Raw genomic sequence first — 18,243 nt, forward strand, 5'->3', positions numbered from 1 at the left:
AGGGACAGGGACTGTTAGTCGCTCGTTGAGGAGCTGGACTAGGTGGGGATGGGCTGCGGTCACCCACTGACGGCGAGGATTACCTGTTGCGATGGGTAATCTGGCAGGGCTACACACTTCGTGTGTAGTCGGTGTTGGTACGAGATGATGAGTGTGGGATAGTGGATGATCAGCTTTTTACTTGATTGTTTTATCTTATATTTGGTTAGTCAGTACTGACCCCGTGTTGTTTTGTGGTATCTGCGGTGATCCATTCGGGGATGGTGAGCAGTTGGTTTAGCAGGTGTTGTTGATTACTGCTGCTGGGATTGGAGGGATCGAGTCAATCGCTACTAATCTAGAGATGTAGAATCACAAGTGTTGTAACCATAATGTATCTTTGGAACCTTGAATGGAATGGTAATGTAATAGATGTCCTAATGATATAATATTGTTCTTATATTGTCTAATTTGATCTACCTCCTCGGGAAACCGAGATGGTGACACCGTCATACACTGGAATGGTCCTTGGTAAGGCGTTCTGGTGTACGGGGGTGTTACAACGGTTTTGAGTTATATGGATTTCCGTATATATGATGTGAAAATCCGTGTATATGATACGGTTTTCATAAAACCGTATCGTATCCGGGTTGGGCAAAACCAAAACCGTATATACGGTTTTCGACACGGTTTAAAGTTTTTGTATAAAAAAACAAAACAAAAAAACGCAAGGTTACTCTTTCATCTTCCACCCCTAATATTTTTTTATGACTTGTTTTACTAACTTATCTCAATAAATAAAAATTAGCCCTTCATCAAAGGTAGTCATGTTAGAGGTAATTATTAGCTCTTGAATAGCTAGAATGTTTAATTGCGCATATGTCACCAAACCGTCTCCGTATATACGGATTCCGTATACACGGTTTTTCCGGGTACCCAAAATCCGTATACACGGTTAAACCGTATCGGATCCGTATAGTGATTTTTGCGATTTTTAAAACTGTTTACCCGATACAGTTTTGAAGTATACAGTTTTGCTCACCCTACTGTTTTTTCCATCCCTATACGGCTATACTAGTTATAAAAAGAGAAAATTGTTGATTACAACCTTTTATAAACCACTTTTTGAAAATTACAGCCTTATATAATTTTTTTTGAAAATTACATCCATAATTTTACTTCTGATGATAAATTACAACCAAAACATTAACTTCGGTGGACAATTGACTCCAATTTGAATTTCTGTCACTTAAGTTCATTTTTTATGACGAAAATACCCTTACCCTCATTCTTGATAATCCCTTAATGTTCATCTCCTTCTTCAAATTTCACTCCTTCAAATTTCACGACTTCTTCGTCTCTCTAATTCTTCATTGGGAATTTCTTCAACAATATTACCTAATCATTTCAATTTAATTCTACCCTATTTCAATTTGCTCTCTTTTATACCAAATTGAATTCTCCTATTTCTATTATATACGAAATTTCTACCCTATTTCCATTCTTTATCTCTCTTTTATACCTTCTAAATCAATTTCCCCAAATTGAAATTAATTAGGGTTTTTCAGTTTTCCTAATTAATTGAATAATTTTCCCCTTGTTGTAGTTGAATTACCTTTTACATTGTCGGTATCGTCGCTATCCACCATTGCTGCTGAATTCTTTATAGTTGAATTACCTTTTACACATTAATTAAAAACCCTTAAGAATCATTCAACATCTAATTGAAAACCCAATTAGAGCATCTAACTAACTACAAATATATAGCTCAAAGCATACAAATCAAAACGGAATTAGACTTAACATGAAAATAAGGAAAAAAAACTTACGTTTCCCTTGGATGCAAGAATAATTAATTCTAAAATTTTACTTATTAAGAGGCGGAGAATGAATTAAAGGCGTCAAAAATAGAAAAATCTGGGAAATTGGGGAAAATAAAAAACAATAGATTAATAATAATTAATTAAAGCGTTGATTGAATGCGAAGGACATGAAGTAGAAAGATTAATAATCGGGAATAATTCAAGGCAAAAAATATCCATTGAATTAGAAGAATCTGGGAAAAATTGATTGAAAAGAGGTCATTTTTGGGGAAGAACAAGTGTTTGTGAAGAAAGGGTAGTTCGGTCACTTTTTAAAAAAAATCACCGGAAATAGCATCGTGGTGCAACTTTGGAAGAAAAGTAAAATTTTGGATGTAATTTTAAAAAAAAATTATATAAGGCTGTAATTTTCAAAAAGTGATTTATAAAAGGCCGTAATTAACAATTTTCTCTTATAAAAATGATTAAATATCTTACGATTGTCGATTTAGATTGAGCCTGACTTGACTTTTTTGCGTGTTTGGGATTACAATGGGCCCAAAAACGCCCATGTAAGTCCATCTCTACAATTAGTAAGCGGAAATATTACAAATAACCACCATGTATTTGCGTATTTTTACAAATTATCACCACGTATTTACAATTTTACAAATAACACCCAACCTTTCATGTATATTCCCGAATTACCACCGTATATTTGTCCCGACACACATTTTTCTTATTTTCCGACTCGTTAAGTAATGATATATGTGAAATTCCCAAATTACCCTTATCAATTACTCCACACAACATATGACTACTTCTTTCCTTTCTTAAAATTGTTGACACCATAAACATCCGTCATTTTTGCATTTGCAGATGTAATTCGGGAGAATATTTGTGAGTTTGACAGTCCCATTTAGTCACTTGTTCACTTTATGACATGTGCATCCTCAAATTTAAGCTATCATGATACAAAAATGAGCCGCTTTAGACTTTCATATCAACTAAAGTTACTGCACAGTAACACTTTTCTCTCTATTTTTGGCCATTATATTCATGGTTGTAGAACAAATATCTCTTCCTCAACAAATCTATGCTTTGCTGCTAATAAATCCTCCTCTTCTTCTGATATAGGTTTTCGTTTCTTCTATTTTCCTTCTGTGTTTTTCCATTATTACTAAGATAAAGAAATTTGAGTGAAAGAGAGAGGGAGATTCAGGGAATGAAAGGATTTAGGGATAGAGATTTGGGGATTTTAGGATTTGAGATTTAGGGATTTAGGAATCAATTGGGAAATAAGGTATTTGGGGATTAATATGAAAGAGGGATGTGTGTGGGAGTAACAAATAAGGGTAATATGGGTATTTCACATAAATCGTTACCTAATGAGTCGGAAAATAAGAAAAACGAGTTTCGGGACAAATATACGGTGGTAATTCGGGAATATACATGAAAGATTGGGTGTTATTTGTAAAAATGTAAATACGTGGTGGTAATTTGTAAAAATACGCAAATACATGGTGGTTATTTGTAATTTTTCCTTAGTAAGCAAACGAGTAACTTAAAAGTATACACAATGGAGCTTAGTGGTTTAAATTTGATTAAAATTTTCAAAGAATCCACGTTCAAGCATATTCAAGAGCAATTGTGTGAAATGTTTATATTCGAGCCTATGTTTTGAACTTTGACTCTTTTACTCTCGGGTGATTTACCTGATATACATGATTGGTTCACAGGCAGTGACGTAGCCACCTTATGAAAAATGGGGTCTTGAGATCCCACAGTTTTTTTTTGTAGATTTACCGTATTGTATGTCCGTATATGTACAATTATACTAATTTTTTTACTATGTAAGACCCCTCTATTTTATGGGCAGTTCTTAAATTTACGTTAAAATCTCACTGATTAAATTTTCTGGTTACGCCACTGTTCACAAACTATTACGTATATTCTAAGATTTATCCATTGAACAACAAAGATATCTTCATAAAAAAAATGCATAAGATTCTCGTGACAAAAATTAGTGACATCTAACAATTTAAGACAAGTCATTATGCCACATGACTTCTTTGTCTACTCTTTAATAAAGAAGGAAAAAGACTATTACTGAGATAATCAAATCACACTCAAGAATTCAACCTGCCATCTAAATTCCATTATCAATTTCATTATTTTCTTCCTTAATTTAATAATATTTTCTGATCTCAAAAGTTGATACTCCTCCACATCCAATCAAATGGTAATAGTATAATTTATTATATAATATTAATTAATCCTTTTATAATATCTAAACCAATATTCTTCCCTTTATATATATTACCCAGTTTTTTATTGAAATTATTATTTTATGAAATTATTTTCAAAACAAATATAAATATATTAGTTTCATATTTAAATACTCAGTACTTTTTATTACATTAATTATAATTAATGTCAATATTTAAAAACATTGACATCAAATCGTAAACGTAAATATTACCTACGATCGCAATTTGCAAGGGTAAAAGTGTATAATAACTTATATTCAACCACAGTAAATTTCGCTTAGGACGGAAATACCCGTTTTAGGATTAAAACGGATTAAATAGATACCCACTTGTATATAGTATCGGACAAACAATTTGTCATTCTCTTAAAAGAATAGTGATTAGTGACATCTTAAATAAGAATGTGTGATTCAACCATTAGTGATATCTTAAATAAGAATGTGTGATTCAACCATGTCGAAAAAATACCATAAAAATAAGGATTAGATAAAATAAAGTTAGATTACCCTTAAACCTTCCATAATTCTCTGATGTTTGTCCTACAACACTATTTTAATCTTTGATTTTCTTCCTTGTAAGAAAACCCATTATGCAATAACCCATAAAAAGCTACCAAACAACTATTAAATCACTTAAAAAATAATTAATTTCTTGCTATAAAAGCAGGAATCTTTTATACTGTAAGATTAACTTCACTAATACACTAACCAAAGTTACAATCTTTATTATTCTACACTCTCTTTAATGCAATTTATCACAGAAAATCTTGTTTCTCAATCTGGGTTTTTTGTGCATTGATCAAAGTTTTCAGCTTTTTGCTAAAACAGATTAGTCTACTAACAAAATTTGAATCTTTTATCTGGGTTTTCTCTGATATCATCAAAGATTTCAGACTTTTGTCAACAGTTAGTCTCTCTTAAGATGGAGATATCCGTTTTATTGCTAAAACAGCTCCGTCTTAAATAAGAATTTGTGTTTTGACAATCTTTTTGAGTTTTTGATGGTACTCAAGTAAATGGGTTCCCTTGAAAATGGGGTTTTGTTGAAGAAAGATGAACAACAAAACAAGCATATTAATGGGAGGGTTGCTTCATTCTCAAAGCAACAAAGACAAAGATCTAGATTTCCAAAGAGATTAGGCTACCTGCAATGGATTGCCACCATTGTTGTTTTCTCAGTTTTAATGGTTGTTTTTCAAGCTTTTTTACCTGGTTCATTAGAGGAGAAACCTGGGAATTTAAGGAATGATTTAGGTTTAGTTGAAGGTGATTTATTGTACTTGCATGATGTTGTTGATAGTTTGGAATTTGGGGGAGATTTGAGGTTTGCTCCTGCTAAACTTTTGTCTAAGTTCAAGAAAGAAGCAGCTGAATTGAATCAGTCTACTGTGTATGGAAGAAGGATTAGATTTGGATATCGAAAACCTAAGCTTGCTATGGTGAGTGTTAAGCTGTTAGTTATGGATTTTTTTCGACTTCTGTTGGTTCGAGAATATCTTTCACTTTCGTGTTTACAGGAGAATTGTACTCCCTTTGTCACGATCATTTGTTTACCTTTGATTAAAATACCCTCACAAAGAATAAAAAATGTATGATTGAGACGAAAGGAGTATATTTCAATACATACTTATTAATTCATGAAGTCATTGTGATTAGCTCATGTTGGTAGACGGTTTGTTAAGATTTTTCCGTTGTGTGATTAGTATAAAATCGGCATGGTAATGCGTTTTGACTTAAGTCATAGTGATTAGCTCATGTTGCGAAATTGAGCTTCTAGGATGCAAATGTAATGTGTATTGAAGTAAACTAGCTGTGGTTGTTTTGAGGGTGGTTTTATGGTTTAAGTGACAATGTGGGTTGTGTTGCGTTCAAGGTTTTTGCAGATTTAGCTGTTGATCAGTATCAGATACTAATGTCGACTTTGGCGGCTGCTTTGCAAGAGATTGGTTACTCAATTGAGGTAATTTACTGGTTATTATTCATATAGTGCTAAGCCTGGCTCTTTGTGGATGGTATGAGTAGAATTGTTAAAAATCAGATCCAACACTATTAGTTTCATGATTATTTGAGGAGAATAAACTGCATGTAGTATAAAATGGTAGCATGATTTGAGTGAATGAAGGGAGTACCGGTGAGTGAACCTTGGACATTAGTGATAGACAGCGCGACTCTTGAACTCTTGCACAAGGGATACTTGGTATGATTTGATTGTTACTGGGGGACTATAATTAGCACATTAAAGTCAATGCTGTGAGCCTGTGAACATGAATTCAAAGAAAATGGTACGCTTGGGACCTGGCTCTTATAAGTCTCTACTATGATTAGAGACTCTTACATTGTCTTCGTTTATTCGTGTCATATAGTTGGCGTGAGCAGTTCAGAATGCGATTTATGTGAACCCCTTCTATGAGGTGTTTAATGTATTATGTGGTTGGTCTAGGGAGATGGCGTTTCTTCTTTCTTGTAGGATGGTGAAACTCAACCTATACTGAGAAAGGATTACTCCGTTTGTCTCTTCTCTATACACATCCCACACAGACAGGGGTCATCTAAAAATAGTCTCTCTAGGTTGTTAGCATAGTGATGAGGTTGACAGTTGTTAACACAATTTTACTGAAAGTGTATACTGTTCTAATAGTACTTTATTATTTAAAAGGTAATCGGAAACTAAAGAGCGGCGTAAACTCGTAATTATTCACATTGAAGTCCTTTCACAAATTATCTGTGGTCATAAAATAGTTGACTGTTGCATATGGTGCTTGATGCTTCTAATATTGATTTGAATTATATGATGAGTTGCGTGATTGATTCCAGATTTTTGCGAATGAAGACGGTCCTTCACATGCTGTTTGGCTACAAATGGGAATCCCAGTTACCCTAGTTGAACTCAGAGACAACTCTCGGACTCAAAACAATACAGATTGGTTAAAGTGAGTTAACATTTGCTTGTATCGCATTGTCTTACAAATCATGTGTGTTGTCTGGGGAATACCCTTCTGTATGTCATATTTCAATATTTGGAACGGATTATACACTGATTCCTGTGTGCCCCTAACATAACAGATAGTTGGTAAATTTAAGTCTTTGCGTGTAATATAAAAAGATAAGAACCTCGTTACTAAGAAGTTCTGCTTGGAAAGAATAGTTTTAAGTTTAATCTTTTTGTTCATCTATAGTAGTAGTACTTATATGGCCATTAAAACAACCAGGAACAGATAATATGACCGGGTGTTCACTGTTTCATGCTGCTATGAAAGTTCTAGTCTAAATAAAAGTTCAGTTTACTTTTTCACATAGCATATTAGTACCCCTCCATCGAATTTTTGTTGTCCTCATTTGACTTTGAGAGTCAAATATTGACAAATTTATCACCATTTTCTCAGAATATACCCTGTATAATGTTTTAAAAATGATATTTTAAAAAGTTGTTTTCAAAAATCAAATGTGACTAATGTTACATTGTTTCATATTTTTTGACAAAATTAATGGTCAAAGTTGACATCGGTGACGGTTGACCATCAAAGTCAAACGGGGCCAAAAAAAGTTGGGATGGAGTTAGTAGTGAACTAAAAGAAACTCCAGTTGCACCCATCCAAAATCACAAACCGGGCTTTACATATAAGGCATGGGCATATCAATGTTTAGCGCTTTAACGAGCTCATGTACTTTTCTTTTGTCAAGGAAAGCATACCTTCGTGTATTCAGGGTACTGACTAGTATTGTTACTTTTGCAGCTACGATGGTATTCTTGTTAACTCGCTAGAGGGGAAGGCCATCCTTTCCTGGTATGACTGTTTCTAGATGTTTATACTTTCTCAGTTGTAAATGTGTTGTTCGATTTTCTGGTGGATTCTTAAGAGCATAAATGCTGTTTAATTATGGCATCTGATACTCCATTTCTTGGTGTATTGAAGAAAGCTTGGTCCCTGCAGAATGTTAGGTTGTGGTTTTGTTGTTGTCTGGTTCTCTGGTATCGCTCATTCTATGCAAGCTCGCGATATTACATGAAAAAGCATAAAATTGATGAGAAAAGTTGAAAATATTAAGTCAGCTTGAAAACACATACACCTAGACGTTAACTATTTATTTCTAAGGATGCTTCACTTTTTAAGGTCCCAAGGAAGACTATCCTAGGTTTCTGATACCACATAAGACAAAAGAGTTATGGACACAAGATTTTAACTGATTATTATTGATAACGAGAGTGTTTACAGTTACGATCTTGCGTCATAACTCATAAGTCATAACACCTAAAAACTATTGTTCTAGTCTTCTAGAATGCTTGTGATATAATATTATAATAGTTTCATGAAATTGATCTAACAAAAAATAATTCTATATTACCTAACCATCCTTGATCGGCTTACATGTGTAACATGGTAAGCCGACTCTTTATATTACCTCACGTTGCGGTATGCGACATTCGACACTGAAATTGTCCGACACTCGAGACTCTGACATTGATATGACACCTGCGCACTTCATTTTTAACCCAAAACACGACAATTTCCATAGAATAGTTGAGTACAACACTTGGTTATGCACCCTGTCCTCGTCTGACACTTCGAACTGAGTCTTAGTAACATAGCATATATATTAATGAATGATCATACTTGTTACAGTTTTATGCAGGAACCCTTCAAGTCATTACCACTTATATGGACCATTCACGAAAGGACTCTTGCTACTCAATTGAGTCAATACTCCCTGAATGGTACAAGCGAGATTTACAGTGAGTGGAAAAAGAGCTTCAGCCGCGCTTCTGTAGTTGTGTTTCCAAATTATGCACTCCCGGTAAGAACTGCATTTTCCTTTTGCAAATTGGCCATGTTACTGATGTTATAACCACATTGTCCTAATATCACACAGAAAATACTTGATTGTGAAATTCCTCTATTCGAATATCCATTTGTTAAAGAAACGAAATGGCCTTAATGCCACAGGACGAAATGTTAGTAACCGTTCTGCTATTATGATAAAATGCAGCATATATTGTGTTTTCTTTGAAAGTTTACTAGAAACCGCTTTAGTTCTTGGTCTTTGTAAACACAATTTTGGCATGGCGCTTGCTATAACATTTCTCTTTTAAGACCTTAATGTTGAATGCCTTTGTGAGCTTATTTACTGATCCGTCTGTTTATACTTCTAATGTTTTAAATTTCTTGCATTAGATGATGTATTCAACTTTTGACACGGGAAATTACTTTGTCATTCCGGGAACTCCGACCGAAGTACGGAAGGCAGAAAACGTAACAGCCCAGCTCCAATCTAAAATGGGTCTGGCTGATGATGATTTTGTTGTTGCTGTTGTGGGAAGTCAGTTCATGTATAAAGGTTTACCACTAGAGCATGCCCTTATTTTACAGGCTTTAAAGCCACTTCTCACAGATATTTCTTCCGACGGTGGTTTGAGCTCTGGTCTCAAAATATTTGTTTTGACTGGAGATTCAACCGGTAACTATGCCAAGGCTGTGGAGGTATAACACTTGCCACCTTACTCATAATTTGTCATTGAAAATGTTCGTTTGTTTTTAAAATCACTTGTCATTTAATTATATTGAATTTTCTTTTGAAGGCTATTTCTGCAACTTTGAAGTATCCAGAGGGTGTCATAAAGCACGCTGATCACTATGCAAATGCGGATTATATCCTCAGGGCAGCCAACCTAATCATTTATGGATCATTTTTGGAAGAGCAATCATTTCCTGATATTCTGATCCAAGCCATGCGCTATGAGAAGCTTATAATAGCACCTAATCTTTCCATGATCCATAAATATGTATGTCCCTTTTCTTCTGGAAATTTAGTTCTTCTTTTTTGGAAATGTACGACCTCCGACCTTTTTACCGGTCCCCATTTAACTGAGAATTTGGTATAAGGAGGAACAACTACATCCATATTAATTTCCTCATCCCTATGTATGTTACTTCTATTCCAAACTATTAGCCATTTTTTTGCTTTTTCTAGGCGGAACTTTGACTATTGTACATAGTTACAAAGAGAAAATGAGGGGTCAAAGTTCAAACACAGACAACAGAAAATGACTTGTATTTTCCCCAAGGGTTGCATACTTGCATTGCGTTGTTTAATTCCGGAAAACTCTCTGACCTCGTTTGCGATAATGTTTAGGTTGAGGACAGGGTGAATGGCTTTATTTTCCCAAAGGAGAATATTAAAGTCCTGAGTACAATCATATCAAAAGTAGTTTCAAATGGGAAATTATCACCTCTGGCTCACAATGTTGCTTCAATCGGGAAAGAAACGGCGAAAAACTTCATGGTTGTAGAAGCTGTTGAAGGTTATGCATTTGTGTTGGAAAACTTGCTTAAATTACCATCAGAAGTAGCCGCCCCAAAATCTGTTGCCGAAATCTCTCCCAAATATAAAAACGAATGGCAACGGAACATCTCGATCATAATTCCTGGATCAATATACAAGGATAGAGAGTTGAGTAGTAGCATATTCTTGGACAAGATTCGAGAGCGGTCGAGTAATCTAGAACCCTCAGTCTCCACTACTGCAAAAAATGATGAATTTGTATATAGCATTTGGAAAGAGCAGAAACGGGCCGATATTGCTAGTGAAATCAAGATAAGAGAAGATCAAGAGGTGAGATAAGTGGCTTTTACTATGATTATAGTGTCCTTTTGTTTTGTGTTCCCAAGCAAACCAAGTTACCCTGGTTTTCTTTAGAAGTGATCATTGGCGGTTTCTATGGTCCGGGTAATTAAGGTGACCTACCCAAACGAACAACCAAATATCTGGCTTATTTGGTCTCCCCGAATCCGGATCAAACGAGCTTTTGGACAATTTAACCATCGTTTCCATATGAACTACAATTTGAGCCAACAACAACATTACCCCATGCCTCAATGGGTCCAGCAAATTGCGAGGTAAAGAGGGATCGTTTGTACGCAGCCTTACCCTTGTGTTAGCAACACAAAGAGACTGTTTCTGACTGACCCAAGATGAAAATTGCGTCATGAACATCGAAGGACCGGTACTTCACAAGAGCAAGAAGTGCAGCCACTTTAGTGAGCCATTTGATTTATTCCATCATAATCTAGAACCAAAGAGTTATTGAGTCTGTGGCTCCATTGGAAAAATGGAACATTGTACTACAATTTGAGCCCTTTGAAAAAAAGAATGTTCTCTGAAACCATTGAGAGTATGCTTGTATTCGTCTCTTTTTTCCTCGCAGCAAACTTTTAATGTTTTCTGGTGATTGTACAGATGAAGGATAGGTCTGACCAACCTCAGGGAACGTGGGAGGATGTGTATAAAAATTCCAAGAAAGTGGATCGTCTAAAAAACGATTTGCATGAAAGAGATGATGAGGAGCTTGAAAGAGCAGGTCAACCATTGTGCATATATGAACCCTATGTTGGGGAAGGATCTTGGCCATTTTTGCATCATAAATCCCTCTATCGTGGAGTTGGTCTGGTAAGTTGTTGATTTTACTATATTGTATCCACATGTTCTTAAAATATTGACTTGAGGCTTTGGCAATTGGCAGACTTATGATTTGAAACTGCCCGTGGAACATTCGATATACATGTTACAATTAGTGTATCTTTCTTTAGATACGTGGATATTATGCACATTTTTCGGACACATTTTGGATTAAGAAATAATGGAATAGAAAAAATTTGAGTTATGGCTAGCAAGTAATTTCAACAATTTCTTACAACTCTTTTATGAAACCGTTTTTGTTAAAATAAATAAGTTAAAATTTTGGATCCTTATATTGTATCTTCAAAGGGTAGTGGCTTATTATGATTCCGTAGTACATAGATATAAATTTTTGGTCATTCCTGCAGGCCACGAAAGGGCGTAGAAAAGTGGACGACATTGATGCATCTTCTCGCCTCCCCCTTCTTTCCGACTCTTATTACCGAGATGTTCTTGGAGAGTTTGGAGTTTATTTTGCAATAGCTAATCGCATCGACAGTATACACAAAAATGCCTGGATTGGTTTCCAGTCTTGGAGAGCAACACCTGCAAAGGTATCTCCTCGCCTATTTTCTACCCCAAGGGTACTTGCCAATACCAGTAGATTTTATAGTTCAAACAAAGTATCTAGTTGGCATTGCTTTGTAAAGTAATTATGCACCTATTGGTGTTTCCAGTAATTACTGGGGAGTTTTTTGCAGGGTTGGAATTGTTCTTTTTGTGTTTGCTTATTAAATTTACTTGATGGTGTTAATATGGTCTTTGATCTTAACAGGTAGCTTTGTCCAGTAGAGCAGAGAAAGCGTTACTGGAAGCTATTGAAACGCAGAAACATGGGGACACTTTCTACTTTTGGGTTCGGATGGACAAGGATCCTCGGAATCCGTTGAAGTTAGATTTTTGGTCATTTTGTGATGCTGTAAATGCTGGTAATTGCAGGTAATACCATCACTATTGTTGTTGTAGTAGTAGTAGTTTCAGGGATTTCATGTATTTTGCTGACGGTCATGATATGCCTCTGAAGGTCAGCATTTTCTGATGCTCTGAAGAGGATGTACGGCATAAAGCATGAATGGGATTTTCTACCGCCCATGCCCATGGATGGTGATACCTGGTCTGTAAAGCATAGCTGGGCTTTGCCAACTAGGTCTTTTCTGGAATTTGTCATGTTTGCAAGGTATTTGACATGCTATAGCTGGCAAATGGGCCATTTGTGTCGGCCTGTCAGGTCATTGCAGGTCATTACGTATTCAGGTCATTTCAGGTGCAGTTCAACTTGGGTTTGGGTCAGTGTTATCATTCGGGACATTTTTGGTTGAGTCGTAGTTATAAGATTCTTCTTTCAAATAAGTCATTTTCTGGCCAAGTTGTTTCTAATCAGTTTAGTATGTTCTTTTTTAGGGGTTTGAATCGGGTCAGCTTATCCAGGTCTATTAAACAGAGTTTAGAGCTTGAGCTGTTACTAAGACACTGTTTTTTTCAGGATGTTTGTCGATGCATTGGATAGCCAAATATACAATGAACACCATTCGACAGGGCACTGCTGTTTGAGTTTGAACAAAGTAAGTCCCTTCCACCTAAATTGTTCTCCTCTTGCAAGTGACTTGCATCGTCGCCTACAACTCTTTTTTTCCAATTTTCGAATTCTATATAATTTCATATTGGAGGGCAGTGCGTACAAAATTAATTTCACGGATAGCAAAGACCATCCCCGCAATTGATGTAATTGTGGCAAATGAAGTATGGTTTTTTGCTCCAGTTATATGTTATGTTGTCAGCTAAGCTAATTGGTCAAGTGACTCAAGTCTTTGATTGTAATACTCATGACGTGGGTTCGAAATCCATTACTGCCAAACTTTTGTTTGTGGCCCCCTCTAATCTAAACCCCAAAAAACTACTGAAGTCTAGTATTTTAGGGAAGTAGACGCTTATTATGAGACGTATCATGCTTGATTGCAATGCTTCTAATTCCGCATATTAATCAGTAACTGATATGCAACAAAACTCGGGTGCAGGATAAGCATTGTTACTCTAGGGTACTCGAATTGCTGATAAATGTATGGGCCTACCACAGTGCAAGACACATGGTTTATGTCAACCCCGAAACCGGTCTGATGCATGAACAACACAAACTTCAAAAGAGAAAGGGTCACATGTGGGTTAAGTGGTTTAACTTCGGGATTCTAAAGAGCATGGATGAGGATTTAGCAGAAGAAGCTGATTCCGAACAAAAGAATAGGCGGTGGTTGTGGCCTTCAACTGGAGAAATCTTCTGGCAAGGCATTTTGGAAAGGGAAATAAACCAAAAGAAAAAAGATGATGCAGAAAAAAAGAGAAAAAGTAAGGAAAAACTCGAAAGAATAAGAAATCGAAATAGACATCACCATAAACCTCTGGCCAAATATAAGAAACCCCCACCGGAAGGGAAGGTAAATACTACAAGCGCCGTGGCAAGGAGATAGTATTTGGTTGCTCCTTCCCAGGCATTAGTTCGTCGACCAACTACTCAACTAGGGATCTAACTGTTGATTCTTTTGTATCAATTTTATTTTATTTTATCTTTTTTAATTTGATGATAGATGAAATATTTAGGAGGATGGATGATATTCTTAAGAGGGAATTTTGTATGTAAATGGAGAAAACAGTGATCCTTTAGGCCTCAAATGTCCATACAATTCATAGTACGTTGGTTTACTTATACATGAGAAGTCTATGCAATTGATATTGATTTTCTACGAGTAATTGATGGCGTGAATATGATTCTACCAACACACCTGTGTAATTCTTATAATTGAGACCTGATTTGTACGCGAAAACTTAAATCCGTCTATGACATTGTAAAAGCTTGATAGATGCAACAACCGCAACACATCAAACAAAGTAGAACCACAAGATAAATATTTCCAGGCGGGATCTTCGGGGTTTGTTAAAAGAGAGTGTCCGGTTTACCGTGTTGTTGCGTATCTCTCGGGATTTGGTCTCTCAAAGGTATATCCCTGCTAACGAGAGATGTTCCTCGTTACAAAAAAAAAAAAAAAAAAAAAAAATTGATCTGATCGGATTTAGGCAAGTAGCCCACTTTCACCGTGGCGACCGTGCCATAATTTACAGCTGTAAACTCAATAGTCAACAGCTGGTCTTTACTCTTTAGTTCGTTACTCCGTATAAAACCTTCCAGTCCCCACCAAATTAAACCGGAATAAATAAATAAGCTACTCTCATTTATTCTCTCTCTCCTCCATCTCACCTCCGCTAACCCATCCTCTCTCCACCGCCATAACCACCGCAAAACCCTAATTCACTCAATCCCCAAATTGATTATTCCTCCAAACCACCACAAAACCCTAATTCCTTCATTTCTTTCCTCCAAGAAATCAAAAAAATGAGAAACCCACCACCACTTCCACCGTCGCGACAACCACCTCAAGAAGACACACACCTTCTCGAAATCAACCTAATCTCCGCACAAAACCTCAAACCACCGCCATCATCAAACTTCCGACGAATGCAAACCTACGCCGTCGCATACATTAACCCTAACTCAAAACTCCGTACAAGAATCGATCGTATCGGCGCTGATAATCCTACTTGGAACGATAAATTCATCTTCCGCGTTTCTAGCGACTTTCTCTCCGGCGAAACCTCCGCCGTCACCGTCGATATCTTCGCCGTCGGCGTACTCACCGACGCGCTCTTAGGCTCCGTACGATTACTCCTCTGCCACGTCATCTCTCCGGTGAGCCATCTTGGAGTTCCGGAGTTTGTCGCGGTGCAGGTTCGCCGTCCTTCTGGAAGGTACCAAGGCGTGCTTAATGTCGGTGCGGCTCTGATTGATGTAGGAGATGTGAAGTCTTCGCTTTTCGGCGTATCGGCGATTGGATACGCGGATATGATGGGAGAGAGGAAGGTGAAGAGGTGGAGTCATAGGAGAGGAGTTTCTGAGGTGAGTTCAGGGAGTGAGTCATGGGGAGGTGATTCGGATGGGAGCGAGTCGACCGCCTCCACTAATTCGTCGTCTACGACGTCGTCTGGTGTTCTGAGGGAGTTGAATGGTAGGGAAGGAGATGGAGTTGGGAGGATACTGTGTGGGTTGGGGTTGAAGAAGGGGCGTGAGAATGTTAGTTTTTCTGATGATGATATTATTCGGGCTTTTGGTGCATTGAATCTTAATTCGGGTTGATTAATGGGTGCGATTAAGGAGTTCTTGCAGTTAGTCTTGTGTATGACGGTTTTGTCGTATTTGTGTTTTGGTTTGTAATAGGATTGAACTACTACTAGTATCTTAGATTCTTTGTGAAGCTGTTGAAAACTCTCATGACATTTACCACTTTATTAGTAGCGATTTTGTAAAATCGATAATCTTTTTGAGAAATGAAGAGGATTCTTGTTGATATGTTATGAACTATCAATCCCCGTTTTAGATGGAATTTTGCATTTTGTTGGTCCATTGTGAATGATAAAGTGAATTAGGAAATGAAACAAAGGGTAACTCTATAAAAAAGTAAAAACAGTAGATAAATGGGAATTCGAAATTGAAATAAAAGGGTTGCTCTACAAGAAGCGGATGGTAATGTACCGATATTATGTGACAAAGGTCTTTTGCATGTTTTTCAGGCAAAGAAAGGTTGATTTAAGAGCGATTATGGTCTGCTCACGCCAAAACGACAACACAAATTCACCTACAAATCTACAATAGTGTACTCCCTCCATTCAACTCCACTTTACTTTATCGCTTTTCACGCTTCATTAACGCGACTTTTTACGCCAGTAAATATCTTTAGCTACGTATTTGCAAAAATTATAAAAGTTAGATATTTTTAATGTAATATTAAAGACGAATCAAATAAGATCCCACATGAATATATTTTAACTTATGTATTAAGAGAAAATTGAAGTTGAATGCCCGCTTGTGAATAGTGTCCAAAAGAGAAACATGCAAAGTGGAGTTGAATGGAGGGAGTACTACTGAGTAGAGAGCACTTGTTCTGTACAATATTTTACCCTCTTTTTCGATCATTTGGTTTCCTATTTCATTTTTGGATCATAAACCTTCTACTTGGCCAAGACTTATGACATATAATCCGTAGTCAGTATTTTGTTCACTACTTGTCTGTCTGAATTCTGAGGGTAAACGTAAAACGTAATGTAGTTGAAGGGCATTGGTTTAAAGTTGGATACGCTGAGGTGTGCAAATCTAAGCTCTGGTAGGCTACCAATTTTACCAACTGCAATGCTACTGCTACTATTGTACTACCTCCAGTCCCCCATCATATTAATAATACAGGGTTGACATTGCTGACATTTGACAGTGAGCTAGTTCACTGTTTCACTCCACTTCCACCATGCAATTGTCTTTCTCATTTCCAGAATTCCAGTAACGTTTCAGTTGTGAATTTTGGGGGCTACCGGGGTCCCTTACCCCCGAACAGTGGATGATTTTCGACTTTTTTTTTTTTTTTTGGCAGCAATTTTTACTGTATTTCAGTACTTTGTTCCCGTGAAAATCTGACCTTAGCCACTATCCCTTTTACTCTTATTATACTTTATTTTAGTTGCAGTGTATTTGAAATTACTTTACAGTCCGTCTCATTATAGACGGATAATATCCGTCTATAGCTATAGACGGATAGTGTCTCTCTCATAAATGAAAGTGGGTAGTGCAAGTGGGGGTATCCATTTCTCATCCACTTGCACTACTCACTTTTATTTGTGAGGGGGACACTATCCGTCTATAGCTATAGACGGATAGTGTCCGTCTATAATGAGAATTTGTGATTACTTTACGCCCTTTTTTCTTTCACAAATTCTTGGTTAATATAGTTAATACCGTCTTTAAGATATGGTGGCACTCACAACCGTTTTTAGTTAACGTGGAAATGAGAAAGAAGTTGCAAGTAGACTTGACAAAACTGACCCAACCTTCATCCGAATTGAGCACCCGAATCCCAAATTGTCCCAACCTTATTCAAACCCACTCGAATTTTTATTATCAGAAACTGATTGTTATCTCCAAATAACTTAAAAACAACACATACGAAAATGACTTGAACCCGACTCGATGCAAGTTCTTGCGAACCCGAACCCAAATAGACCCTCAATTGACTCGTTTACCAGGTCTTTGTTAGTGATCTTAACTTAAAAACGTCTTAAGCAAGATTTATTGTTTTTCTTTTATACTCTTATCATTTACTTTTGACGTGGACGAGAGTATATAAAGAAATGTCTATTTATTTGGTGGATAAAAACTAATATATGTCCGCAAGGATGTAATCGATTGGTTAAAACTTGGTGAATTTTTCAGGGTTTTAGGTTTAACCACCTCCAGAGCAATGTTGTGGAGTGTTTATTATGTTTATTATGGTCTGAGGCATGCTTTCTAGAATCTAGACTTTGAGTTTGTCACTCTTGAAGTCTTGACTCTTGAGTGACTTACTTGGTATATGTTGTTTGAAGACCATCACTTATACCCGGGGTTTACCTAGTGCGAATCAAAGGTAGCGGCTGTGGATCCCTCGTCACCAAAAAATCAAAAAATAATACATGTTCTAGTGTACATAATAGCAAAGAAATTCTCGTTTAAAATGATCACACCTTTTATCATGAAATGAGCACTTTTTTGTCACCGTCACAAAGGAGATTTTAAGGCGATACCTAGTTTGCAAAGTGCCCCATACGCCATACTTATAATTGGATTTACCTAGTCCATATAAAATTACGACCTACGATTTTCCCCATTACGGA

General features: G+C 36.5%; 2 protein-coding genes across 2 annotated transcripts; both read left to right on the top strand.

The window, feature by feature from the left end:
- Window positions 1-4,583: 4,583 nt before the first annotated feature.
- On the top strand, window positions 4,584-14,243 carry LOC141596590 (uncharacterized). The gene is made up of 14 exons (XM_074416791.1): window positions 4,584-5,489; window positions 5,924-6,010; window positions 6,865-6,980; window positions 7,785-7,835; window positions 8,673-8,844; window positions 9,222-9,527; window positions 9,626-9,829; window positions 10,180-10,659; window positions 11,284-11,493; window positions 11,871-12,056; window positions 12,278-12,441; window positions 12,527-12,679; window positions 12,986-13,064; window positions 13,518-14,243. The coding sequence occupies exons 1-14, from the start codon at window positions 5,067-5,069 to the stop codon at window positions 13,962-13,964; spliced, it is 3,078 nt and encodes a 1,025-aa protein (XP_074272892.1). The 5' UTR covers window positions 4,584-5,066; the 3' UTR covers window positions 13,965-14,243.
- Window positions 14,221-15,911, top strand: LOC141596591 (uncharacterized). Its single transcript, XM_074416792.1, has one exon. The coding sequence runs from the start codon at window positions 14,885-14,887 to the stop codon at window positions 15,680-15,682; it is 798 nt and encodes a 265-aa protein (XP_074272893.1). The 5' UTR covers window positions 14,221-14,884; the 3' UTR covers window positions 15,683-15,911.
- Window positions 15,912-18,243: the final 2,332 nt, after the last annotated feature.

The sequence above is a fragment of the Silene latifolia genome, chromosome 8 (assembly GCF_048544455.1).
Source record: "Silene latifolia isolate original U9 population chromosome 8, ASM4854445v1, whole genome shotgun sequence".
In the NCBI taxonomy this organism is placed as follows: Eukaryota; Viridiplantae; Streptophyta; class Magnoliopsida; order Caryophyllales; family Caryophyllaceae; genus Silene; species Silene latifolia.

Coding starts and splice junctions, on each gene's coding strand:
- LOC141596590 (XM_074416791.1), top strand. CDS start 5,067: ATGGGTTCCCTTGAAAATGGGGTTTTGTTGAAGAAAGATGAACAACAA. Junction 6,011..6,864: donor AGATTGGTTACTCAATTGAG/GTAATTTACTGG, acceptor GATTGATTCCAG/ATTTTTGCGAATGAAGACGG. Junction 10,660..11,283: donor AGATAAGAGAAGATCAAGAG/GTGAGATAAGTG, acceptor GTGATTGTACAG/ATGAAGGATAGGTCTGACCA.
- LOC141596591 (XM_074416792.1), top strand. CDS start 14,885: ATGAGAAACCCACCACCACTTCCACCGTCGCGACAACCACCTCAAGAA.